This window comes from Armigeres subalbatus, chromosome 3 (assembly GCF_024139115.2).
Source record: "Armigeres subalbatus isolate Guangzhou_Male chromosome 3, GZ_Asu_2, whole genome shotgun sequence".
Lineage (NCBI taxonomy): Eukaryota > Metazoa > Arthropoda > Insecta > Diptera > Culicidae > Armigeres > Armigeres subalbatus.
The window spans coordinates 38,935,588-38,963,005 of NC_085141.1; the positions used below are offsets into that span (position 1 = coordinate 38,935,588).

At 40.2% G+C, this 27,418-nt stretch overlaps 1 protein-coding gene across 1 annotated transcript in view; it reads left to right on the forward strand.

Annotated features, from left to right (window-relative positions):
• Nucleotides 1–298: 298 nt before the first annotated feature.
• The window catches only part of LOC134223743 (protein RRP5 homolog), a 46,652-nt gene continuing 19,532 nt past the window's right edge, over nt 299–27,418 (forward strand). Inside the window, exons 1-2 of the mRNA XM_062702931.1 lie at nt 299–587; nt 659–2,955. Coding sequence (XP_062558915.1) covers nt 498–587; nt 659–2,955 — 2,387 coding nt within the window. The 5' untranslated portion in view covers nt 299–497. The remainder of the gene's footprint in view (nt 588–658; nt 2,956–27,418) is intronic.

Consider the following 27,418-nt stretch of genomic DNA (forward strand, 5'->3'; position numbering starts at 1 on the left):
AATTCGGAATTTTCTGGATTAAAAAGTATCAACACCCATTTAAACACATTATGCTGTCAGTTTTCAAATTTGTGCTGTGATTTTGTTTTGATTCATTTGTATGGATTTGACAGTCGGATTAACGAGAGAAACCCCGCGGTAGTCCGGCCATACATTTTTTGTCGGATCAGCGGGGGTATACTGTAGTTTCGTAATGGAAGTCCAAGCCCTTGAAAAATCCCGCCGCACTGAAAATGATACGAATGTGATGAAAGGGATGCAAAAAAATTTATGTGTACCTCAATACGGCCCTGTTTTGCTCATTCGGCCTGTCATCGGGTGGATGTTTCTTTCACATGTGCGTGCCGATATTTTTGTTTATTCACAAAAACGTGTAAATTCATATTAAAACTTCCTGTAACACTTCTTTTAGCTTTCAATTGTTACAATAAAGTTGTGACATCTAGTTAAAAAGTTGTTTGCAATCGTCACTTGTTAAGTTTATCGAGAAATTTGCGATGGTTTACGTTGAGCCGTCATTTCCACGCGGCCGAAAAGTCGATAACGACGAGGACCAGAAACCGCGGAAAAAATTTAAAAAATCAACAGTACGTATTATATTCAATTTAAATTAATTTCAGTTAGCGAATAAAATTCTATAACTTTTCGATTAAATAAGGACTATGGAGCAGCAACAACAAACGAAGAAAAACCGCAGAAGCTTCGCCCGAAGGAGCGCCAGCAGGCGCGGCTAGGTCAGATCGAGCAGGATAGGGAAGAGCTGGAACAAAGCGTGAACGCCGCTCCGTTGCTCTTCAAGACAGCACAGGAAGGGATGCTGCTGATGGGCTCTATATTTAAAATTACAAAAATGGACATAAAAATCTCTTTGCCGGGCAGGTTGTACGGATCCGTACCGATTTTGTCAGTCTCCGAAGCGTACACCAAAAGACTGCAAAATTTGCTGCAGAACAGCCTCGGAGGAGGTGGAGAACAATGCCCTGGGCTGGATGAATTATACCAGGTTGGAGATATAGTGTGCGTAAAGATTAAGAGCAAATTCTGTGAAGACAAGCGTTTCGGACTAACGCTGGATCCCAAAGAGCTGCATAGTGAATTCGGTTGTAAATATTTGGTGGAAGGACTGGTTCTAACTGCCACTGTGGAAGAAGAAGAGGACCATGGATACCAAATGAATGTTGGTATTAAAAACGTTAGAGCTTTCCTCCCAACGCACAATGTAAATAACAACAAAATGGTCGTCGGTAGGAATCTGTTCTGTGCAGTCGAGAAGGTCACCCAAGCAAAAGGATCGGCAACAGTTGTTTTGAAAGCATTCAAACCGACGGAACCCAGAAAGCTTGAAGTAGCGCAGGTCAATATTGATGCATTGGTACCGGGATCAGTGGTGACGTTCAACGTTGAATCGATATTGAGGAACGGTTTACAAGGAACGTTGTTTGATGACACTGTTCCAGCGTTTGTTAACGAGAATATGTTGGAAAAACCATTATCCAGCATTAAAAATTATGGAACTTTCAAACAGGTTCAAGCTCGAATCTTGTACGTAATGCCTCTTTCCAAGCATGTGTTTCTTACGTTGGCCAATTTTGACAGCAACAGAGTATCCGTTGCAGAGCCCGTTGCTCCGGGAAGAATAATCCAGGACGCAAAAATTATTTACAAATGCCCTAGCGGTGTTTGGTTCCAGGTTGGCAAGAAACACAAAGCATTGCTTCCGAGATACATTCTAAAAAGCAAATATAACCAAAATTACGATGAACAAATTGTAATGGCAAAGTATCAAATCGGATCGGTCCACAAGATTCGGGTAATGCGTTATGAAGCATTCGATCGAACCTTGATCGTAACGGATGACGAGAAATCGATTGACACAAAATACTTCACTCTGGCAGATCTTAAAGTTGGAGATATTTACAACTGTCGCATCACCAAAGTATTGGACAAAAACCGAGGCTATTTGGTATCATTGGACAACATCAAAGGGATTGTAACAGGGTTTAACTTCGACTCTTCAAAAATGTTCGCTGTCAATCAGATGATGAAAATGCGCTTAATTGCTATTGATGAAGAACGAAGAATGGCGCAATTTTCCAATCACCCAGCATATTTAAAGAAAACCGCCAAGTTGATTATCAGCAGGGAAGACCTCAAATCTGGCAATGAAGCTCTGGGAACAGTGGTTTCCGAGCAGGAAAAATACTTTCTCGTAGCATTTGGCAATCGAATCAAGGCCATTCTTTTCAAATTCTGCCGTGCTGTTCCACAGGATCAAACCCGTATTGCGCTTTTAAAACCTGGAATTGTCGAACGATTCACCATTCACGAAGTGTCCGAAAATGGCGAAAAAATTACCGTCACTATCCCGCTACATGATGGCGACAGACAAACTCTACAGCATGCAATCAGCGGAACCATCACGGGACTCTACGCGACCGGTGCCGACATATATCTGGTGAAAGAGAACGAGACTGGTACCGTCCCACCGGAGATGTTCTCGGATTTCCCCTCGCATAATTCGATTTACACCGGCGTGCTAAAGGAAGGTGAACAACTGAAGGTGGTCAACGTTAAAGAGAACGTCTACAGTTGTCGAGATGTGGACTATTTCCGGCGCAAACCGACGCACATCAAAGACGTCAAACTGGGCCAGGTATTGCGGGCATACTGCGTTGAAGTGGCGCCGTCTGGAAAGAAAATTAGCTTCCAATTGGCTTTGAAAGATTACCACCGGAGGATTTGGCTTAAAATGCGAAAATTTGCCGACCGTGGTGAACAAGTTTCAATTGAAGTGGGTCAAGTGATTCTGGTGAAGGTTGTGAGAAGCGTGAAAAAACCGGACGGTCGGTTTCTAGTTGTGTCCCCCAAATTGAAAGATGTGTGTTCGAATGATGTCGAGGATCCCATTCGCTATATGCAATCATATCTGGATGACGTGAAGCAGCTGCTTAAAAGGTAAGTCAATCATCAAAATGCTGAATACTAAATACACGATTTTATTAAGTGCGTTATGCTAAAACTATGTTTGCTAAGAATATAACATTTCCTATATACAAATTGACTCCTTTACACCCTACCCTACTTATTCTAGGTTAGAAGTATTATCATTCTTATGTTTTCTCATATAACATTATTTTCTGAAGTTTGATAATGAAATTTCTGTTCACTGAACGTAAGCTTTCCCACAATGTGAAATGCGCCTTGAAGATATTTAACATTTTACTTTCGTAGTCTAGTTTAGCTTGGCATCGTTAATAAGGCTTATTTACAATTTGGTATAATCCTTACTAACGTGACTGATAATCCGTAACTTTATTTCCCGCCAGCTACCAATATGGTCTGTAAGTCCAGTTTTTTTTACAAATCAAAAGATCTTATTTTTCAATGTTTCAATTGGTCAACACTTGCCCAGCTTGAACCAATGTCTATTATCTGTAGACTGGTAGTGGCCCGAGTGTCGCCAAAGGAACACCCGTCGGAAGGGCGGTCTTTGTTGATGTATTTCGTCTTCGATGTACATATACTCGCCAGTGAAAGCGTTCCTTATGCGATACACGTCTTGAACATGGCCACTCGGGTTGGGAATGAACTGCCAGTAGCCGTCCTTCGGCGGGGAATCGGCGCCACTATTAATCTTTGTTAGTACGTATTCACGAAACGTATTACGAGCCTTGCCATTGTTTCCCGCGTGCAGCCACTCTTTTTTGTAGTTATTTTTTATGGTGTATGTAAAATTGTATGAATCCCTGTACACCACACTCCACTTAGCTGTTGGCAATAATTGATTTTTATCGGTAGCAAAAACGTATCGCTCGTCGTTCGGGATGAAAGCGTGTCGTTCATCTGACGCCACATAGCCCAACGTATACATGCTGAAAATAGTCATGCAGCCGAACATGTCTCTATTTAGCGCCGCTCGTATTTGGCAGTTGCACTGGCACATGGTAGCTGGCCGCTGTTCTGTGTGCCCGGTATCGAAAAAGAAAAGACTCAAAACCAAGAGAACTGTTTCGGAGAAATCCATTTTAACTAAAGAGCATCTCGGGCGTTCTGAACTCCTATAAAACGAACCCCGCTAATGCAATATTCAAAGAAAAAAAATCGATTTGTAGCAGAGCTAATCGATCATTTCGAAACAGTTTTGGATTTAATTAAGACTGGCTGTGACATTTTTTTTCTCATATTCAGCCAATCAACAGCCCGCCGGGTGATTTTAATGTGGTAAAAATCATCGCACCCTCTGACCGCAACCGATCTGCTTTGATTTGAATTACCACTGAGCGAAATGTCTACCTCAGGGCCATCTCGTGAACTTTTGTTATACCTGGAAATGATGGGGCACCAGAATTGTTGGCATAGTTGGTTCTTTTATAATTTGGCAACAGGGTAATTGTGTTAACTTATTGATACTTCAAGATTTGATTAAAATAAGGCTTTTGGAAACATTGACTGATCTTGAAGAAGGGATCGTTGTTTTGAATAGCCTTATTCCGGGCAAACTTCAATTGCTAAAGAAGGAAAAACATCCACCGATGCTTTATTCATTCATTATTTATACTTCTAAAGAAGGGATCACACCCACCATTGCCTTATTCCGGGCAAATGCCTACTTTTAAAGAAGCAATCACATCCAGCATCCAGAAGCAAAAACATTAATCATTGCTTTTCAATGGGCAAACCATGATTCCGATGAAGGATAACAATTATCATTGCTTTATACCCAGCAAATGCAAGATTTTTCTGATGCTGTTCATAATTCATGTCGAATGACCTTAGGCCAAATAGTGTTATGTTAATGGACTGCTTTTTCAGGGATATGTCATTTTCAGGGAAATGTCATATTCTGGGATATGTGTATCGGTAAGAATCATTTTTGGAAAATATCATTTTCGTCATTTTTGGGGAAATGTTATTACCGGGAAAATGTTATTGTCAAGGATTTGCTATTTTTAAGGAATTCGGGAAATTTGTTTTCGGAGCATTGTACAATGTCAAAAAACCTCGAATGAACTAAATAAAAGGGATTTTAATTTAAGTCGTTTTCTAAACAAAATCCAAAGTCCCTCCCAGCCTCTCTAAAATAGTTTCCTTTGGGTAGAGAATACGTGTTTACAAATTTGGTTTAAATTGACCCATGCGATAAAAAGATATACTAAACTGTTCGTTTAATAAATATCCTCTCTCTCTCTCATTCAGCTATGACACTCCTACCCAGTCTGATATAGTCTTCCTTAAACAGAGAATACGGATTCCAAATTTGGTGGAAATTCGTAAATGGGTTCAAAAGTTATGCTGAATTGATCGATAAGTAAACAATAACCCTCTCTCACACCCTCCTTCTTTTCAAATGACCTACCCACATTCACTAAAATTGTTTCCTTAGGACAGACAATATTTGATACGGTTCAAAGCAATCATTGGGTTCAAGACTTACATTGAGTTGATCGATTGCTGAACAATACTCCTCCCCCCATACCCTCCCTTTTTCAAAGAGCATCCCTAACCTAACTATCGTCGTCTTCTTAATATCAAGAATGTGTGTTCCAAACTTGGTTGAAAACGGAAAAGGGATTCAAAAGCTACACTGAATTGATCAATAACTATGAAATACCCCTCCCCCACCAATCTCCCTCTTGTCCAAAGAGTACGCTTAACTACTCTATAGTCGTCCCCTAAAGATAAAGAAAGTGTGTTCCAAATTTGGTTGAAATCGGCCAAGGGGTTCAGGAGGTATACTGAGTTGATCGATATCTAAGAAATACCCCTCCCCCCACACCCTCCCCCTTTTTCTAAAAAGCATCCCTAACCCCCTATCATCGTCTCCTTAAGATAAAGAATGTGTGTTCCAAATTTGGTTGAAATCGGCCAAGGGGTTCAAAAGGTACACTGAGTTGATCAATAACTAAGCAATACCCCTCCCCCCATACCCTCCCCTTTCCAAAAGAGCATCCCTAAGCCTCCTATCGTCATCTCCTAAAGATTAAGAATTTGCGTTCCAAATTTGGTTGAAATCGGCCAAGGGGTTTAGAAGGTACACTTAGTTGATCGATAACTAAGCGATACCCCTCTCCCATACCCTCCCCCTTTTCCAAAGAGCATCCTCAATACGTCGTCTCCTTAAGATAAAGAAAGTGTGTTCCAAATTTGGTTGAAATCGGTCAATGGGTTCAGAAGTTATGCTGGAACATACATACAAACATACAAACATTGAGTTTTATAGAAGATAGATATCTTAAATAATTCTTTAGGAAATACTTCAAATAATTTCAAGAGTGATTTCAGAACTTCCTACAGGAACTCTTTCGAAAATGATTTCAGAAAGTCTTTCGGATAGCATCAGAAATTCCATTCCAATAATTTCTCTGGAATTCCGTTAAGAATTCTTTCCACAATTCCAGGACCAAATATAAAAAAATTCTTAAGGGTTTTTCAATTCAACTCAGTTTTAGTTTATTTTCCATAATTTAACAATTCCTTTGTCCTTCATTTCAATTAGCACACAGTTACGACTATTCAAGGATGTTATCGATCATTTAGTATTTCGCGTTCGATCATTTAGTAGTTTGCCAATAACTCATTCCAAAAGCTGAATTTCGAAATGTGTTGTATGGTGGACTTCTAGTGCGAAGGTTTTTCTACAACTCTGCCTAATGATTCGTTGTTTGTATACCACTAGTAACAGGGCTATAGCTATAGTTTCAGTAACTTAGACTAAATGATTACAAAATTCCAATAATTTAGTTTAACCCTTGTGTGGCCGGCTGGGTACCCGGGTACCTTTTTGGAATTCAATTCGCGATATCTAAATGAATTTTCATAGTAAAAGGTTGAAACTCTGTCATATCCACAATAATGAAGGCCAAAATCGATTGTACGGGTTAACTGAAATTTTGATTAAGGAGGGGTGGAGGGAGGGATTCCTACATTTTTTTACCCTTTAAATGGCCGGCAGGGTACCCGGGTACCCACGAAACTAAAATGCTTATATCTTTGGCAATTTCTAACCGTTTTCAACCGTTTTGGGCTCATTCGAATCAGAATTTGTCCTTTATCATGCTGTTTTAGGATTGGACCGGTCCGGTCCCTCGGATCACCGGGAAATTCGGATTTCCAGGGACATGTCCTGCATAGATTATACTGATCGTGGATTTCGGTAGGTAATCAGCAATATGGGTATCAAACTTCTTGATATTTCATCAGCAGGTTGATTTTTATTGATTTGGGTTCATCAGACGTGCAGATCTCTAATTGGCCATTCCAGAACAGGTTCACCAAGGGGTCATGGGTGGCCATGAACAATTTTCAAGGGAACATCAACAATATGGGTATCAAACTTCTTGAAATTATTTCCAGCGTGTGTTCTTGACAAGTTGACTCCGGAGTGGCCATTTTGGAAAAAGTTTCCAGGGTGGGAAAGGGGGGGGGGGGTATGGCCAAGGCTGGCCAACAACATTTCTCATTGAATCCCCAACAATATGGATGTCAAAATTCTTGAAACTTCTACAGCAGACTGTTGTTTATTATCTTGGTTCCAAAAGATGTGTGAAAATTTGAGTGGCCATTTCAGAACAGGTTCCCAGTGGGGCCAAAAATGGTCATAAACATTTTTCAATGGAACCTCAACAATATGGGCATCAAACTTCTTGAAATTGCCTCAGCAGTTTGTTTCTGATTTTTTTAGAGCCACCAGACGTGCTGACTTTATAGTTTCCATTCCAGGACAGGTTCCCCGTAGGGTCTCAAGTGGCCATAAATAATTGTCAATATAAATAAATATCAATAGAAAAATAGAAAGCTACAGTTTTTTTTTGTAATCTGTGTGTTGAGAGCAAAATCATTGCAAGGACCATCCTTTGACACCAGAAGGCAACAAAGTGGATCACCGAAAGCTCCAAAACATCCGGAGAAGTTGCCGATTCTGAAAGTTTATCCTAGAAAACTGAAACTTTTTTGAATTTTAGTGTTGTAGCAATGAGCGAGCAAAATCAATACAAGGACTACTCATTCATCCCGGATGGCCACTAAGTGGTTTTAGAAAGTGCTGGAACATCAGGAGAAATGACCAGGTGTAGAAGATTATATTTTGAAGTTGCGATTTTTTTATAAATCTATTGTTGGCCTAATGCCAATTCTGGAAATCCGTCCTTAAAACTATTACTTGCTGTAGCATTGGGAGAGTGAAATCATTGCATGAACAACGCATTGACCACCATTGGTCATCTGGCACTGAAGGTTCGGAACACAAATTCGTAAAGACAAATTCTTGAAAATCGTTCTAGAATACAATGGTTTGTTATAAATGTGAGAGCAAAACTCTGCTAAATGGTCCTCTGGGAACTCCGGAACATTCTGAGAAAAGGGTTAATTTTAAATTCATCCTCGTAAACCGTACTTTTCACAAAACGATTTATGCATAAAAAACGAGACCAACATCATTTCAAGAACCGAACGTTGACCCCGAGAGGCCACTAAGTGGTGCTCCAGAAGCTCCGGAATAGCCTAAAAGGTAATCAATTCTAGAAACTCGCCCTAGAAGCTGTGTGCGATAAAAACAATTGGAGGATCATTCATTGACACCGTGTGGCCGTTAAGTGAGCATCTGGAAGCTTCGGAACTTTCGATGATGTGCCAATTTTTAAGTCCTAGAAAGTTGTGAGTTTTTAGAAATCGCTTGTTGAGAAATGTGAGAGCATAATTGATGCAATATAAACAGATGGCCACAATACATCCAATAATGCTGCGACTTTCAATAAATCGTTCGTTCACTTCAAGTTATGGAATAAAATGGGATAGTGCGAAATCGTATTATGACAAGTGAAGACACTCCACTAGAAGCTCTAAACAACCTTTGACTGACGTATTGCGTATTGTAGAGCTCCACAATTGTCAATCTTGGGATGTTCCTCCAGTTTTCATAAACGTTTAGGGTTCCCAGGTCCAATTCCACCGCGTGCAGCAGCTAGCGTGCTTGTGGCCTTCAGCGAAGTCACTGGCCTCTATCCGGATCTCTGGTGAATATTGTTTTTGCTATTCTTTATTCCGACATTCGCACTAAGTGACCGGCCCACTGGAGTCTGCCGTATTTTATACGATTCACAATATTTTCTTTTTTATACACTTGATACAGCTCGTGATTCAAGCGTCTGCGCCACACATATTCTTCTAGTTTCCCATCGAGAATTGTACGTAGCACTTTTCGCTCGAAAACGTCAAAAGATTTCCTGTCGCCTCTTTTTACATCCTTACGAATCAGAGCAAATTTCGTTTCCAATATTCGAGGAAGCCCCTATTCGCAGCAGCAATACGTCTTTTCACTGTACAGAAAACGTTATTGTCACATGTCATGTAAAGATGTACTCCGTCTTGGTAGAGTCGATGATTTAGCCTATCTTCACCGGCTTCCTCTTGATTAGGGCCTCCACTACTGCCCTGCGATCGAATGTGTCAATGTCGTCCGCAAAGATCAGTCTGTCTGTCTGAACCTTATAGACTCCGAAACTACTGCACCGATCGGCGTGAAAATTTGTATGCGGAGGTTTTTGGGGCCGAGGAAGGTTCTCAAGATGGTTCGAGACCCCTCCCTTCTTTGGAAAGGGGACTCCCATACAAATGAAACAGAAATTTCTGCATAACTTGAGATCTAAGCAGAGAATCAATTAATTTTAGGTAAAACGAAGTTCGTCGGCTCTGCTAGTTTACAATAAATTTGAAAGCGCATCACTCTGCTTCAATATCTCCACGGTCACGAACGCGGTTGATACGTCGTCTGCAACCCGAATACTTTTTTTTTCTGTCTTTATTAAAGAGACTTTCAGCCCGAGGCTGACTCGTCTCCGAACACCCGAATACTTTATTTCGAGTCATCAAGCGTTGCACGTATCATCGTAATCAGCTTCGCCGGAGAACTATGTTCAGACATTATCTGCCACAGCTAATTTCTTTTCACTGAATCGTACGCTGCTTTGAAATTAATAGACAGATGGTGAGTCTGCAAGTTGTACTCCCGAAATTCATAAAGGATCATCTTCAAACTAAACATCTCATCCGTCGTTGATCGGCCTTCACGGCCAGACAGGTAGATTTTGAAACTGGAACGAAGAAACTAATAAGACTAGCCAGTTTCTTTATCTACTGAGGAAGCGCATCTAGTTACAGTTTTTTTTTCACACAGATTATCGTTGGATTCAGAATGAAAGTCAATGTAGAGAAGGGGGATGAAATGATGATGCAAGCCGAATATACCTCTGCATTTGCCACGAGTTCGTACGGAATTTATTGGAATTTTTGGGTCAAGGTTCGAGAGGCAGAGGTCCGTCTTGGTTAACGAACTGCCTATGTTATAGATAGAAAGCAACTGATGGAATTTCTAATTGGATGTAGGAAACAAGCTCTTTAGTTCATTTCCTATTCTAGCAGATACTGATAGAATAGTCAAGTTGAAGGTATAGGAATAGAAATGGAAATGGTATGGAAGTCCATTTCCAGTTCTAGCGATTGCTAGAGATAAATATAAAAAAATATACAAAGTAGGAGAATGGAACGGACCTTGGAATGAACCCACGACCTCCCGCGTATGAGGCAGAAGCAGTAGCCTTATGACTACCAAGCCCGCTCTCTTCTCCATCTCTTTTTATTAAATTGTTCACAATTACGCAACTGTTGAAAACAAAATGTAAGAAATGACGATTGCTTCGGGAATTCCGGTATTTCAGGAGGACTTCTTGGTGGCCACTCGGGATCAATGAATGATATTCGCAATCTCGCGCTTAGAATCATAAGGGCGTAACTATTTTGATCGATTTATTATCGACGAGTTCATGATTGTAATGAAGAATGATTACATCTTCTACCTCAAGTAAATATAAAATCGATGAAGAGAAATCGATCAATACAGTTACGCCCCTATGATTCTAAGCGCGAGCAAAGACTCTGCTTCTATACTGCTATTACAAACGATTTTCGAAAGTATCTAGAACGAACTGCAATAATTGACCACTTCTCTGGAAGTCCCTGCACTTCTATAGCACCATTCGTGGACCACCAGGTAGCCCTTGCATTAATTTTGCTCTCACTACAAATGACGAAGTTCAAGAATTAACCACTGCTCCGGATGATTCGGTTCCCAAGGATAACTTAGTGTCCACCTGGAATCAATTGATGGCCCTGGACATTACTTTACAACGGATTGGTAATAAATGGCGCAAATTTCTAGAAGAAACTTTCGTAGTATCAGATAGAGGCCACCTGGTATCGAAGAGTAGTGCATGTATTGGTATTGATGTGACAATGTTAAAACAAACGGTTTATTGAAAAGTCACATCTGTCTAGAAGAATTTCTGGAATCGATCATATCTTCGAGTATCCGTAATCTTATGGTAGGTCTCCTACTGGTCACCCGGCGTCAATGAGTGGTCCTTGCATTGATTTTGCACTCACATTGCTAGATAAATTGATTTAAAACAAAATTCGGCTCTGAAATTGTTTTTGAACATTCCTGACTCCTCAGGGAACCTATTCCAGAATTGGCAATCCGGGGTGAACTTGTTTGACGAACCCAAATAGATAAGAAATAAACGCTTGAGACAATTTCAAGAAGTTTGACACCCATATTATTGGGGTTCCAATGAGAAATGTTTTTCGTCAACTCCGGGTCCCGGGGAACCTGTTCCAGAACGGCCACTCCGGGGTCAACTTGTCTGGTGAGCCTAGGATCATGAAGGACATACGCAAGAGTTAATTTCATGAAGTTTGATACCCATATTGTTGATGTTCCTTTCAAAAAAGTTCATGGCCACCTATGACCCCTCGAGGAACCTGTTCAACCTGGTCAATCGAAAGTATGCACTTCTGATGGACTCAAATCGATAAAAACCAATCTAATGATGAAATTTCAAGAAGTTTGATATCCATATAGCTGATTAGGTGCCGAAATCCACGATCAGTATCATTTATGCAGGACATGTTCCTGGAAATCCGGATTTTCCAAGAATCGAATTGACCGGATCGGTTCATCCTGATAACATCTTTAAAGAAGAGAAAATTCTGAATCAAATAAGCCCAAAATTGTTAAAATCGGTTGAAAATTTCCAGAGCTATAAGCATTTTAGTTTCGTGGGTACCCGGGTACCCTGCCGACCTGTTAAGGGTGTTTTTTTTGCCGGCCACACAACGGTTAAGCTACTGCAACTAGCGCTATAACTCCGTTATTAGTTTAATTCTAGCAACGAACCATTAGGCAGAGTTGTAGAAAATCCTTGGCACTAGAAGTCCACCATACAACACATTTCGAAATTCAGCTTTTGGAATGAGTTATTGACAAACTACTAAATGATCGAACGCGAATTGCTAAATGAAATGGGTAGTCTCTTGAACCCAAATTGTTCATCTGGAATAATTCTTGCGGTTTCCAAATGCTGATCAATGCGGTTTAAGATAATGCGCTCGAGAAGTTTGCTGTTTGATCCGTTTGGTTTCGGGATAGCTACAACTACTACATGTTTCCAACAGGAGGGAAAGTACCCTAATCGTAAACAAGTGGAGAAGATTTTAGAGAGAAACACGTAACTCTTTCTAGGTAGTTCGTGACCGAGCGACTTTTTCGATTTGAGCTTGGCAATGGAGCTACCTTTTTTATATATTTATTAAGGAGGCTTTCAGCCCTTGGCTGGTTCACCTCCTGCGTCCGAGCTACCTCCTTTGGACGAATCAGCCATGGATGATCGTTTGTCAGGTCGGTCTGCTCTATGTGGTTGATTGAGTTGTTCACCGCGCTTTGCATTTGATTGATGTGCGACTGGGCAAATCATACTGCCAACAACTTGGCCTTGTCTAATGAGGACGCCATCATAGTCACCGTGGCGCAAAGAGGGACTATATTTGGTTGATTTTCGTAAGGCTTCGGGTATCTTCCAAAGAATGTTGTGGTCGCTATCACAATTTCGTATTATTATTATTCATTCAGACTAAGGCCGAAGTGGCCTGTGCGGTATATAAGAGTCTTCTCCATTCGGCTCGGTCCATGGCTACACGTCGCCAACCACGCAGTCTACGGAGGGTCCGCAAGTCATCTTCGCACCTCGCCTTCTTGTGCCCATCGGATCGTTGTCGAGAACCATTTTCACCGGGTTACTGTCCTCGAGGTGGGTGGCTCACATTGTCTTATCTTGTACCCCTTCCTATCATGTACTTCGTCTTCGACGTGTTGATGACTAGTCTGATCCGCTTAGCTTCCCTCTTCAGCCTGATGTAGGCCTCCTCCATCTTCTCAAAGTTCCGTGCCATAATACCAATGTCATCGGCGAAGCCAAATAGATGGACGGACTTATTGAAAATTGTACCACTCGTGTTAATCCCTGCTCTTCGTATTACCCCTTCCAAAGCGATGTTGAATAGCAGACACGAAAGACCATCACCTTGCCGTAACCCTCTGTGCGTTTAGAAGGGACTTGAGAATGCCCCTGAAACTCGAACTACGCACAACACCCGATCCATCGTCGCTTTGATCAACCGTGTCAGTTTAACTGGAACTCGGTGTTCGTGCATTAGCTGCCATAGCTGAAGTCGATGAATAGATGATGTGTTGGCCACGTTGTATTCGCGGCGTTTCTGCAGAACTTGGCGAATGGCGAACACCTGGTCCGTGGTGGAGCGTTCGCCCATAAAACAATTTCGTAGTGTCTCTTTAAACTTTTCATATCGAGCTTGGTCACACTCAGCTCTAATCATGTTATTGAGAGATGCCACTATGTCTCGATTGATAGGGTCCCTCCCCCTGTACCATTGTCCTCGACGTGTTCCGTAATGCTATCAGTTTTCTAGTGTGATCTGGAATTGTTGCAGTCTGGTAATTGCGTCGGTGGGCTTCGGGAATCGGGACGGCCTCGGCGTCTAGTAGACAGTCGGCACCTACATAGCAGCGGAATTCCGGTGTTGACTGTTCGGGTGGAGTCTAATGGTGAAAGATACCGGAAGATGAACATATGGGAGGTCATTCAGCGTCACCAGTTTTGTCATGTCCAGCAGATTATTGGACAAGATCAGATCCAATGTAGACGGGCTTCCACGACCTAGGGACGGAACGTAAAGGAGTCAGGAAAATAGATGAAAACATTACGGCTATCTGCTTCTTGGAATAGTGATGTTCATGCTTCATTTGCTCGCGAGCAATTCCAGTGTCGATGACGTATTCCGGTATCAGGTATCAGAACGTTGGCTCCAGGGGCACGTTTCATCTCAATTTGGGAGATTTGTGCCATCGCCTTCACAGCCTTTTTCATCACACACCTGACGGAAAAGGAAGTGAACAAAAAGGAAAGAAATGTGGATGGGAGAACAAAGGGAATGTTTGGAAAAGGGCCCTTGAAGAGGGCATATAACGCATAAGCGTACAAGATCTTATAGCTCCTTACCACAACGGGTTATGAACAACAAAATACTCTGAAGGTTCAGGTTTCTGAAGTCAATTTCACTAAGTAAGTGTTTACCAAATATTTGGAAGCGCAATTGTGCATAGACTGGGCAGTTACATATTAGATGATAAGAAGTTCCATAATCGGATTCACAACTATCACAAACAAATGATTCAACGCGTTGAATATTTGCCATGTGATAGTTCAGTTGGCAGTGACCTGTCAAGGCCTTGACTAAGATACTGCAATTATGTTTAGACAGATTAGCTAAATAGCTTGCTACTACCGGAGATGGCTCCCGGGTGTACAATTTTGTTTGGTGACATAAATCCAGACTACTCCAATGCCATTTGTGCTGAGTGACAGCCCAAGAGTTGATCAAAAGCTTCACCCAACACTTGGATATTGGAATAGCTGGCTCAGGACCAATAAAGTCATGCGATGCTCCATTACGAGCTAACTCATAAGCCAATTCGTTTCCAGCTATGGAAGAATGGCCAGGTACCCATATAAGGTGTAAAGTATTAACTGAATTCAGTTCCTCAATTTGAGTTCGACATGCGATTACTAACTTCGACCTTGAGTTGGCCGAGGCGAGAGCTTTAATAGCTGCTTGGCTATCTGAACAGAAGTATATTACTTTGCCCATAATGCGTTGCTGCAGTGCAGATTGCACTCCACACATGATGGCAAATATTTCCGCTTGAAAGACAGTGCAGTGTGTACCCAGTGAGTGTGACTGTTCCAATCTCAGCTCACGTGAATAGACGCCTGCACCTGCTCTACCTTCGAGGAGGGAGCCGTCAGTGTAACAAACAATGCTGTCCGACATACTTCTCTCCAAATAGCCAGATGTCCACTCATCCCGCGAGGGGAATTGTGTTGAAAATGTCCTATAAGGAAAACTACTAACGTGTGTAAGATCACTTGAAGCAAGGAAAATTTTGTCCCAATTAACCATAAGCGGTAACAACGAAGTGTGTGTAGAACTGCGGTTTACAGGATTCTCTTCCATAAAACCGAGTACCCATAGACGGTAAGTACAAGAAAATGCTTCTTGTTTGAGATGTATGTGTAGTGGGGCCACGTCGAAGAGAACTTCGAGAGCAGCCGTGGGAGTTGAAGAGAACGCACCAGTCATTGCCATTAGGCACATCCTTTGAAGATGGCCTAATTTAGACTGAATTGTCCTCACTTCCCCCTTTTGCCACCACACAAGACATCCATAAGCCAAAATTGGTCGTACAACTGTTTTTTAAATCCATTTGATATATTTGGGTTTAAGACCCCAAGTTTTACCAAGAGTTCTTCGGCATTGGCCGAAAGCCATACACGCCTTTTTGATTCTGAACTCAATGTTAGGAGCCCAGGAAAGCTTTGAATCTAAAATTAGACCAACGTACTTTACTTGATCAGTTACATTGATTTCAGAACCAAAAAGATGTAATGGACGAACACCATTACGATTACGTTTTTCCGTGAAAAGAACAATAGATGTTTTATTCGGATTGACCGAAAGGCCATATTGGCGACACCAACTTTCAACTACCTGAAGAGCATTTTGCATCAGGTCGAATAAGGTAGTAATGCACAAACCCACTATCAATGTTAGATAGTCGTCGGCAAAACCATAGGTAGGAAAACCGCCATTATTGAGTAACCTCAATAGCGTATCTGCAACGAGATTCCACAAAAGTGGAGATAATACTCCCCCTTGAGGGTATCCGCAGACACTTAATTTCCTAATCGCTGCTTGACGTAATGTCGAGTAGAGATGTCGGTTTTTAAGCATCTGGTGAATCCATTTGGTAATAAAGCCTGTCCACGTTAAATTTCGGACACCCATCTTCCATTGCGATTTTTAAAAATAATTACAAACCACTGAGACGATCCATTTACAAGACAGCTAAATCTCTTCGCTCTGTATGCTGCATTCAGCATGTTTTTGGTCTCGTCCTAATTGATGGAATGGCGAATAATCAATTGGACATTATCTAAGTGTCCGAAATTTAACGTGGACAGGCTTTAATATTAGGTAGCCCATGACAACGTGCGGCTTCCCATATTGCATCGAAAGACATGTTGTCGAAAGCACCTTCAATATGTAAGAAAGCACCCAAGCACGATTGCTTTTGAGCGAATGCTTTCTCGATATAGTACACAACCTTGTGTAGAAGAGTCACGGTGGACTTTCCAGATTGGTAAGCATGTTGATTAACATGAAGAGGCATGTTTGCCAAACAGTCATCACGAATGTGATGATCGATAATACGTTCTAAGCATTTCAAAAGAAATGAGGTCAGACTGATGGGTCCAAAACTCTTTGCTTCTTCATACGAAGCACGTCCTCCTTTTGGGATAAACTTTACAGTGACATCCCGCCAGGATATGGGAATATACCCAGTAGCAAAACTGCATACTAAAAGCTTTTTCAAAACATGTTTGATATGCTCAAAACCTCTCTGAAGTAGAATGGGATAAATCCCATCCTCCCCTGGAGATTTGTAGGGAGCAAAACTGTTAAGTGCACATTGAATCGATTCAGTAGTTATGATTCTACGTGCTTGAGCCCAAGGCCCATAGCTACATGAAAAGACATCAGGATCATCCGAAGATGTTATATCGACACATCCAGGGAAGTGCGTATCAAATAAGTGCTCTAACGATTACACATCAGAAGAAGTGTAGTCGCCATTTGGCTTGCGAATTGGAAATTGGAAACATTTGCATAAAGGTTTTTCCAGCCGGATCGTTCAGCAGATCGTAGAGCCTTCTTGTAAGCTTTGCGAGCCAACTTGAAAGAATCCGTCCCTGCTGAATGGCGTATGTTCCAACTCCTTCTGCACTGCTTCCTTAGCTTAGCCAAATCTGAATTCCACCAAGGGGTTCCCCTTGAGGTTTTTATAGAACGTAAAGGGCAAGCTTCTTCGAAAGCTTCCACGATGTGCAACGTTGTAGTATCAATTGCATCATCCAAGTCGGTAGGAGTTTCTATAGAAGGTAGATATCCATGAAATTTGGTATAGAGCAACTCTGTGTAAAAATCCCAGTTTGTTGAACGAGGATTTCTAAAACGCAAGGTCTGCGAAGTAACATTCAAATGATCAAAGTAGATGTAGCGATGGTCAGATATCGATTCCTCATCTGACACATGTCAATTCGTCAACTCGTGACTATTCTATTGGAGCAAAGGGTTATGTCTAACACCTTTGGCGTAAATAAGGGGGGGCTTAGCCCTCCCTAGAAAAAAATTAGCCCCCCCTAGGATTTGATAAGTTAGTTAGTAGTTTTCAACATATAGCATAATGAATTATCGAAAAAGTTTGAAGATAAAAGAGTTATCTCTCATATTCACTCTATCATACTTAATGAAATGAGTGGAAAAAAAATTAGCTTGTTTCTGAATTCTGAGAAAGATTCCCATCAGCATCCAAGAAGGATTCTCATCAGAATCCGAGAAGAATTCTCACTTCAATCTCTAAAGAATTCTTTTCGGATTCATCGAAATATTCCAATCGTAATCCAGAAGAATTCCTACTGGATTCTTTCCAGTATTGTTAAGCAATACCCTTGGAAAACTGTGAAAAATACCCTTTAAAATCCATGGAGGATTTGCTTTAGAATCTCTCGTTGATTTGCTCCGGAATATCTCCAGATTCGTTTTAAGATTGGTATTGGTAATCCTTTGAAGATTTAGATCGGAGTCTCTCGACGTTTTGCAAATGATCTGCGCTGGGATCTCTAGACGATAAGGAATCCGGCTGACGATTAGCTTCGGAATCCCGCAAAGAATTGCTTCAGAATCATTCGACGTTTCGTTTCGGAATACATCGACGGATTGCTTCAGAATTTCTCATAGATTTTGTTCAGAGTCCCTTAACGAATTTCGAAATCCTTTGATGATTTGCATCGGAATCCCTCAAATATTTGCTTCAACATCCTTGGGGGATTCCCGTCGGGATCGCTGGAGGATTCTTTTCGAAATAACTGAAGGATTAGTTCGGAGTCGCTCGACGATTTGCTTCGAAGTCCTTGGACGGATTGCTTCGGAATCCTTCGACGATATGCGTCTTCATCCCTGGAAAATTGCTCATGGAATACCTGAAACCATCATATTGAAATTCCTGGAGGGTTTTCGACGAAAATCCTGGAATATTCCCCTTCAAATTCCTGAAATATTTCCGTCGAAATTCCTGGTGGATTCCCTTCATTTTCCCTGGAGGCTCCCATCGGTATTCTTGAAAGATTCCTGTCGAAATATCTAGAGATTCCCATCGGAGTCCCTGGAACATTCCAGTCAGGATCACTAAAGGATTCTCATCAGAATTCTTGGAAGATTCTCGACGGAATCCATAGTTGCACTATTTTTTTTTTTTTTTCATTTGATATAGATAGAATATTTATGAAGTATGCAAATATATCCACTGCCTGACGCTAATAGAGCGCAATTAAACATAGACTGTGAGTTGTTGCTCACACGTGCACGTGCTTGAGAAAAGAGAATACCGTCAAACGGGGTGACTTGCAACACTTGGGTGTTCCACAAGTTTTTGTTTTTTTACAATAAATATATACCCAAACATCTACCTATGCCATCACGCATCCCTAGTTTACATTGTATTTGTTGTGCCTAGTTGGTATTTAGGTGAAAATATAATTCACTGTTGTTTTTTTGTATTATTTTGTGAAACTATTTCGTTAATCGAAAGTCGAACGTCGTAAATCGTAAGTTCGTGTAGCAAATTGAAAATAATTTCACCAAAATCGATCCCCTCTCGAGTTACAGTACCTAATTAGGTATGTAATTCCGTAAAAACTATAAAATAAAAAATTGTTTGTTTTTGAAATATCAACTTTTTTTGAAATTTGTGCCCCTGCGGGGTGACTTGCAACAGGTGATACACGACAGTTTATTATTCAAAAACTGCTGGTTCAGTCTTTAAACATTTTGTTTTTCAAACTAGCATTGATTTTATGTTACAGAAAACCTTTATCATGCCGCAAAACTACAAGAAACCTGCAGGAAGTCGCATGTCTGCTAATTTTTCAAAGAAAACTTTGATGAAGGCAGCGGTAGAGGTTAAAAAACAAATTGTTTATCCGGGAAGCCGCTCGGCGGTACTATTTGTCCCTAACAACAATTTTACATTATCATATTAAAGAAAACAGTAAAACTAAGACTTACGGTGGTCAAACAGTGTTTAATCCCCAAAAAGATCCAATACTTGTGGATGTTTTGCTGAATGCTGCGGAAATGCCTTTTCAAAATAATGAACTTAACATAATCGTGGTAATTTGGATGGCGGGCAAAGAAAGGAAAACCGAAACAACTATCTAGGGAATGGTGATGGTGCACATCATTCTTAAACCGACATAAAGCACTTTCAAACCGACGACTTAAAAATATCAATCAATCTGTTGAAATCGTAAAAAAAACCGGGATGAGGAGAGGGGGGATCCCTCAAGTAAGGCCCCTGCATTGACAGTGGTGAAGAATGACCCAGGATGAAAAATTATTATGATTAAGTTGTTCTAAAACATGTTATGATTGAATTCGATGAAGTGTTGCAAGTCACCCCGCAGTAGGGGTGGCTTGCAACATCCATCATTTTGATATTATTTTCATATTTTTATTATTGTTATATGTCTGATTATATGTCTAATCACTAATATTAGGACACATTAAAAGTATCATGTACTAGTAGAATGAATAAATCCTTCTAATTTAGAATTATTGAGAGAGAAACTTGAAAAGTGTTGCAAGTCACCCCGTTTAACGGTAATATGAATGAGTGTGATTGATCCGCAATTGCCTTAGGTGGTTGAACTGCATTTGTCACATTACCGCTGATAATTTGATGAGGTAGGGGGGTCCCGTAGCGTAGTTGGCTACACGTTCGCCTCATAAGCGAATGGTCATGGGTTCGATTCCCAGCCCCTCCACCAAACCCTTGCCAGTCGCCAGAAGCGCAGTCCGTACGGTGGCGTTTTGGGGAACGCGCATCACCGACACGGCTGCCTAATGACGACTGACAAATCTGTTCTTCTCGGAGGCATTCCTCCAACGTACTTTGATTAATGGCAACCGAACAAAGCAACGATCACTGGATTCACCACATGGACTCACGATGATATGGACTGGCAACGACAACAATAACGAATTATGGACATCTAAAAATAGATTCTGTGTGGACTCTGTACAGCAGAGTACCACAGTAGATCACGGCACAGTAGCGGTTAAGAACACAGAGTGCCTACCAAATAAATATACGAATAAAAATAAATAAAAAATTGATGAGGTGTTAAAATGTTCGAGAATTTTCGAAAAGAGGGTAAATTTCGAGAAAAAATATAAAGGGGCTATAGCCCCCCCTAGGCATCGGAGGTAGTTACGCCAATGTCTAACACCTCTGCTCTATTAGATACCATAAAGGTTGGGCGCTTGCCTATGTTAAGTGAACTAAGTTCGGTACTACTTAAGTATTCCATCAAGCTGGAGCCTCTCAGATTGATATCCGAGCTACCCCAGATGATGTGATGAGCATTAGCATCACTGCGGACAATTAGCGGAAGGCCTTTTGAAGTCCAATATATGACAACTCGTTTGAAAGCATCCGTAGGGGATGGTTCATCATGTGGTAAATAAACCGAACAATAGACGTATTTCCTGACGGGGGTTCCGCCAGTTGCATCAATTGTGACAGCACATACATCTCTGGTTGTTAGTTCAGAGATAAGTGTAGCAACAATAGCATTATTAACAAGCACACACGCACGCGGCATTGATCGAGAGTTTGCCATTTCTTTACTGAAATCAGCAAAAACCGGGTTCACTGGGTTACCTAGGTAGAAGCTACCCTTGCGAAAATAGGGTTCCTGCACCAAAACCACTTGGGATTTGCCATTTTCAGGGGCGACTCGTCCATACGTTCTACCTGTTCATGGAACAGGTAACCATTTGTAGGTCAGAAGTAAGAAATTAATATCATGGCAATTAATTATAAAATATAAATAAATTACTCAGTAAATTTTTTAAACAAAGCTTCACGTAATATTTCCAATGATTTTAACATCTAAAAATCTAAAGAAACAAAATATTTCGTAGGCAGATCAAGTTAACGCCACATGCGTGGCGTACAGTCAAATTGCAGCTAAATGTGTGTTTCTCTGAAAAACCACACCCCATCACATAGAAAGCTTTTGCCAGTCGTACGATCTATAAAAGAACCAACAGCAGCGCTGCCAGAAGTCAAATTTAAAGTTTTGCGCCATGACAAATGATTTGAAATAATTTCCTCCTTGGTATGCTCACAAGGGATGCCAGGGGATATTTTCAAATGTCTTCGCAGTTGAGTAAAAATGTCTTCAAATGTCTTCATTATCAAAATTGTGATATCAGTGAAAAAATTTCAAAATCCAATAGACTTGTAATTTCAATCATCTCCTTGTTTTATGTATCGTTTATTTTTACACACTCAAATTGTTAGAATTCAAGAGAATATTCTTCTAAATCTTCATGAGTAAGGGAAATGACTTTCCCTTGGATTTTCTAATGAGTCTTTAAATTTAATTCCAACGGTTTTTTCTAACTGAATTTCCTTGTGGAATTCTTCTGAATTTATTTTTGAAGAATTGCCTGTAGGGATTCGGAAAAATTTACCGTGAAATACCTGACGAAACTTCCATAGGATTGAAACATCCAAAGAATTAATTGGAATTGATTGGAATTAATTGGAATTTTCAGATAAATTTCTGAAAGAACTTCCGGATGCTGAAATGCTAATGGAGCTTCCGGAGGAATTACAGGATAAATTCCGGAGGGTTTTTCTGGAAGAATTAATGAAGGATTTTTCTGAAGAATTCCTGGAGGATTTTCCTGGGGACCTTCCTGAAGGATTTTCCTGAGCAATTACTGAAAGGGTTTCTGAAGAAATGTCTGAAGAAACTTCCGGAAGAACTTCTGGATAACTTTCTGGAGGAACTTCCTGAGGTATTGCTCAGGAATATTGTACAGGAATTTCCGAAAGAATTACTGGAGGAAATATCAGAGAAACTCCAGAGTATAGTTCAAGAGGTATTATTGGAGAATCTTTCGGCAACATTCTCGGAGCATCATCAAGAGGAATTCCTGGAGAAACTTCCGGAAGGATTCTTAGAGGAATTTTCGAACGAATGCCTGCAGGAGCTTCGTGAGCAATTCCTGGAAGATCTGCTGGAGAAAGTCGTGAAAGAAACAAACTGAGGAATTTCTGATGGAGCGACTGGAGGAATTTCCGACGGAATTCTTGGAGAATCTAACGGAGAAATTTCTGGACGAACTTATGGAGAAGCTGCTAGAGGTACTTCCAAAGGAAACTGGAGAAATTTTCTGAAAAATCTCCAAAGAAATTGCTGCACGAATTCCTGGAGGATTTCATGGAAAATTTCAGAAAGAATACCAGAGATGTATTTGCTGGCGAAATTCTTAGAGGGATTCCCAGTTAAAATACTGGAAGAGTGCCCAAAAATATTTCTTGGAAAAATATCAAAGGAATTCAAGGAAGAATTCAACAAGGGACTGTAACGAGTTTACCCTGAACTTTCTTCTGAGTCTTTAATAAAAATTCTGGCGTTTTTTTTAGGAAATTCCTCTGATTTTATTTTCAGAATGTTCTCCTGAACAAATGAGAATAATTTACGGTGGCTATTGTGAGAAACATCCATTTAACTCCAGAACAATTTCAATTTCTTGTCGACATCCGTAAGAATTTTCTATGGAAACTAAAGAAAATTTTCTGAGAAAATGAAAATAATTTCTTGTGAAAATCTTCGTAAAAAGAAGAGACATCCCTTAATTTTCAGACAGAACTGAAAGACAGAAAGACAGGGCACTTGACTCAACCTTTGACAGTTAAAATATGGGCCTGACGTTTTGGGCTGATGGTTCATTCGTTCTGAAATGTTGCACAGCCCAAAATTTACCTTAATATGACTTAAATAAAAAATATTATTTTTACTGATTTAGACTTTCACCAGAATTTGTATAACTTTGGTTCAAGTATTCCTGACTATCGTTTGCAATCATAAACGAGGTAGGGCTTTGAAACCCAATTCTCCTTATTTTACACGAATTAATTTTTTAAAACGAATTTTCATTAATTTTTTTTTCAAATCCACGGAAAAATCATCGAGTTCTTCAAAATTTATTCTTTTTCTCGACGGGTATTCTGGGAATACCGAAAAGATCAGATGAATTATAAATAAATTTAAAAAAAAAAATGGTTCTAGCCCAACAACTCATAGTAAAAATTTTTGCCATTTGAAATAAATTAGATCGGTCATTGCGTTCTGATACAATGATCGAAACATCTTTTTAGCAGACACGTCGCAAACGCCACCGCTACCAAGGAAAATTTAAACGAATGCTGCCATCGGAAGTTTTTTAATCAGCACATAACTAAAATGTGTTGCAGTTGTCAACCTGTATGTATAACTGTATAATGTATAACTTTGTATAACTTTTGAAATATTTATATGATCTGCATATAGAAGTCACAAAATTTATAAGTTAGTCATCAAATTATATTTTCTATTCGCTGGCTTATTGATTGTCTTCAAGTATCTTTAAATAAGAAGGTAAGTCTTCAAATATTTTAAAAAGTCTTCAAAATGTCTTCATGAAATAAATGTCTTCACAGAGTTTCAAATGTCTTCAAATTGAAGACATGTCTTCAAATCTGGCATCCCTGTAGCTCACTCGTTCTCCGCGCGCAGAGAACCAGCGTATGCGTTGCCAGCTTTCTCCGTTTTCTCACATCATCCTCTTTCGCATGCGAAGCAAGCACGTTTAGATGCAAGTTCTGCTATGCGCGCAGGAGTCAAACCCGTTCGACGCGCTGCGAGAACAATCAACGACGCGACGCACCTTCGGTTAGACTCGATCGTAGTGTCGGGCTGTGCATTGCCGAAAGGCGCACCGCGCACGCTTTCGCGCCGATGATTGGAAACAGTTTGTTTTTCTTTTTTCTCGTGATGAATATGCAATGCATCAAGAACAATATTAAATTAATGTTTGCGTTTTCAAAAGAGACATTAAGTAATGCTTTTTTACTAAAACTCAAAATCAATCAACATAGAAAAAAAGGTATAGTTTTCAATAAATTTGAAAAATTAAATATCTGGAACACATTTCAGCTTCTAAATGTGACTCATTGGTCGTCACAATTTTGGGTCGCATCAAACAATAATTGTATAATTATATACTAATTATATATTATAATTATTATACTAATAGTGGTTAATAACATTTCTTTCATAGCAACAAAATATGTGAGAGTTTAAATATTAGCGGCGATGGGACCCGTGTACCCTGAATGGTAGAATGAGCCGATATGAAAGATCTCTATTCTGAGCAATATCCAGTTATTGCCCAACTGTTACCAAGTTAGATTTTAGACGATTTCCGAGTCTAAAATTTTAAGTGCATCTAAATTTAAAATATTTTTGTAACAAAAGAGAAAAATAAGTCATTTATTGTTTTGTAAATCTTTTCTATTTAAATTGTTTTTCTAATATTTGGTTAAGTTGTACAAGAAAAGGTTGTAATATTAGATTAAATGCCCAACTTTCATGCGAAACCACTCAGCTTGATGATTTTTTTTTATCAGCATGGTAGAACAGGTGTAGCAAAAGTCCACGAGACGCCCCTGGCCATTTTGCATAAGTCTTCAAAGATTAATCGTTGCTGTTCTTTTATGCTGAAGATTGATTTGAGCTATCTTAACTGAAGCCATTGCAAATTAAGATAATGCACTCCACAACTTCAGCATGCATATGAACAGCAACGATGAAACCAAATTGGTATCTTATCAAGAAAGTCGAAGACGAAACACAGAGTACAATGTGTATAACGCATAAAGCGAATCCATATAGGTGACAATTTGTTGAAAAACTAAATAAAAACATGCTCATAATCCCACCAATATTTAACCTCAAGTTGAGATTGAATAAGAGTAGCCGATTATTTCGGAGAAGCAAAAAGTCAACTACGCCATAGCTCCGGTTAGCGCAGTAAGGGCTAGATACTGTGAAGGGTGCCCTGGTGCTTCACAGGCTCCGTTAGCGGTTAGGTTCTTTTTAGACCCCCCTAACCATTCATTCGTAGGCACGGTAAGCATAAAGCCGCATCACACCAAGAATTTGGGGTCACCTATATGGTGGACTTCTACCACCGGAACAGGCAATCCGTAGCGTTATTCTTAGCCTTATAACTGGCTGCCGACACCACACAGCTATCTTGGCTGTTCGGAGAGAGAAGTTGACATTGACTTTACGTCAACTCTCAATGTGGCCGAACAGCCTGGAACTGCGTTCGATTGGCTGCCATGCAATCACACGATGGCGCATCTTACCCAGCACTATGAAGCCGGTTCCGTTGGTGGTGCCACAGCTTTGGTGCAAGGTACCTGTGAAGACGAGATCCCTCGTTGCACAGCTCTAATCGTCATAGCGCTGTACCAACCGATACGAGTGACAACCGTTGACATGACAGCGATGACATCGTAGGGAATGGAAGATGTGAAAATGAAAAAATGCTTTGTCATCTAGCAAGTGCGAATTAGTTTGTTTACTAGTCTAAAATTTAAATCTAAATTTAAAGTTCCTTAATCAGTATATACATATCATTATATTCATCTACACGATACAGAAGATATTTGTAGTAGCCGTAGAGCAGTGTAGATTGTAAGTTACCTACTTTATACGATACAGAAAACCTAATATTGAATTGTTATACATCTATGACAGTTGAACTCATTGATCGTTCTAAGAGACCCACGTTGAAACCTATTTGCCTTTGTAACAAACGGTCACCAAATTTGTGAGTATTCATACATATATCAAATAGTCGTGATTTGTATGGAACTAATAAACATACATTACAGCTTAAAGCTAACATCCTACAAAAACGGAGTTTGCTATCCAGAGTGGGTGTCCCTTAACCCCACAGTACCCACTATCGTTTTAGTAACAAAGGATAATTTATCTGGATTCACTTCGGAGAGATGCGATCTTCTTCTTCTTAAATGGCTCTACATTCCAACTGGAACTTGACCGTCTTTTCAACTTAGTATTCTATTAGCATTTCCTCAGTTATTAATTGAAAGCTTTTCTATGCCCGCCATTGCATGAGTATGGCAAGTACAATGGATACACTATGCCCAGGGTGTCACGAAAGTTTCCAACCCGAAAACATCCTAGACCGGACCGAGAATCGAACCATCTCCGGATTGGCAATCCTACGCCTTTGTTCGCAAGGCTACTGGAGACCCCTTAAGATGCGATCTATGAGATGGGAAACAACACTAATTCGCTGTCTCGCGACGAGGAAAAAGTTAAACCATGCACGCCCGGTGGCATATGAAAATGGAAGAGAATCGCATTTTGGACGACCGAACGGACGCGCAGCACTCTGTTTTTACTTGCCCGATAGCTACTACAAACTATGGAAGATTGTACTTATCTCGACCGAAGCAAAGCGCAATACAAGCGGAGGATCCACCGAATATCAAACAGATATTCTTTCTTCTGCTCGCGACGAATAACACACGCACTGTACTCACTTGCTTGATGGCTACTGCAAACTCTTGGAAGAATTCCTGGAAATTTCGAAGGATGTCCAAGAATATAATCTTAGTTTTCGAATCTTTTCGAAATGAGAAATGATGATATATATTCCAAACAAATTTCTAAATCAATTTCCCAAAAGAAATTTCGGAAGGATTTTGTAGAAGAATTTCGAAAAAATCGTATAGGAGGAATTTTTGAATGAATTACGATTTCATTATACCTTCTTTGAATTTCCGAAGGAATATCTTGAGGGGTTTTTAAAGGAATTTCTGGATTTATCTCCTAAGTTATTTTCGGAGCATTTTCTGAAGAAATCCCTAGGGGAAAATAAAACATGTTGGAATGTCCAAAAAAAAATCTTGCAGAAATTTCTTCAGAATTTTGGCAATTGCAATTTCAGCAAT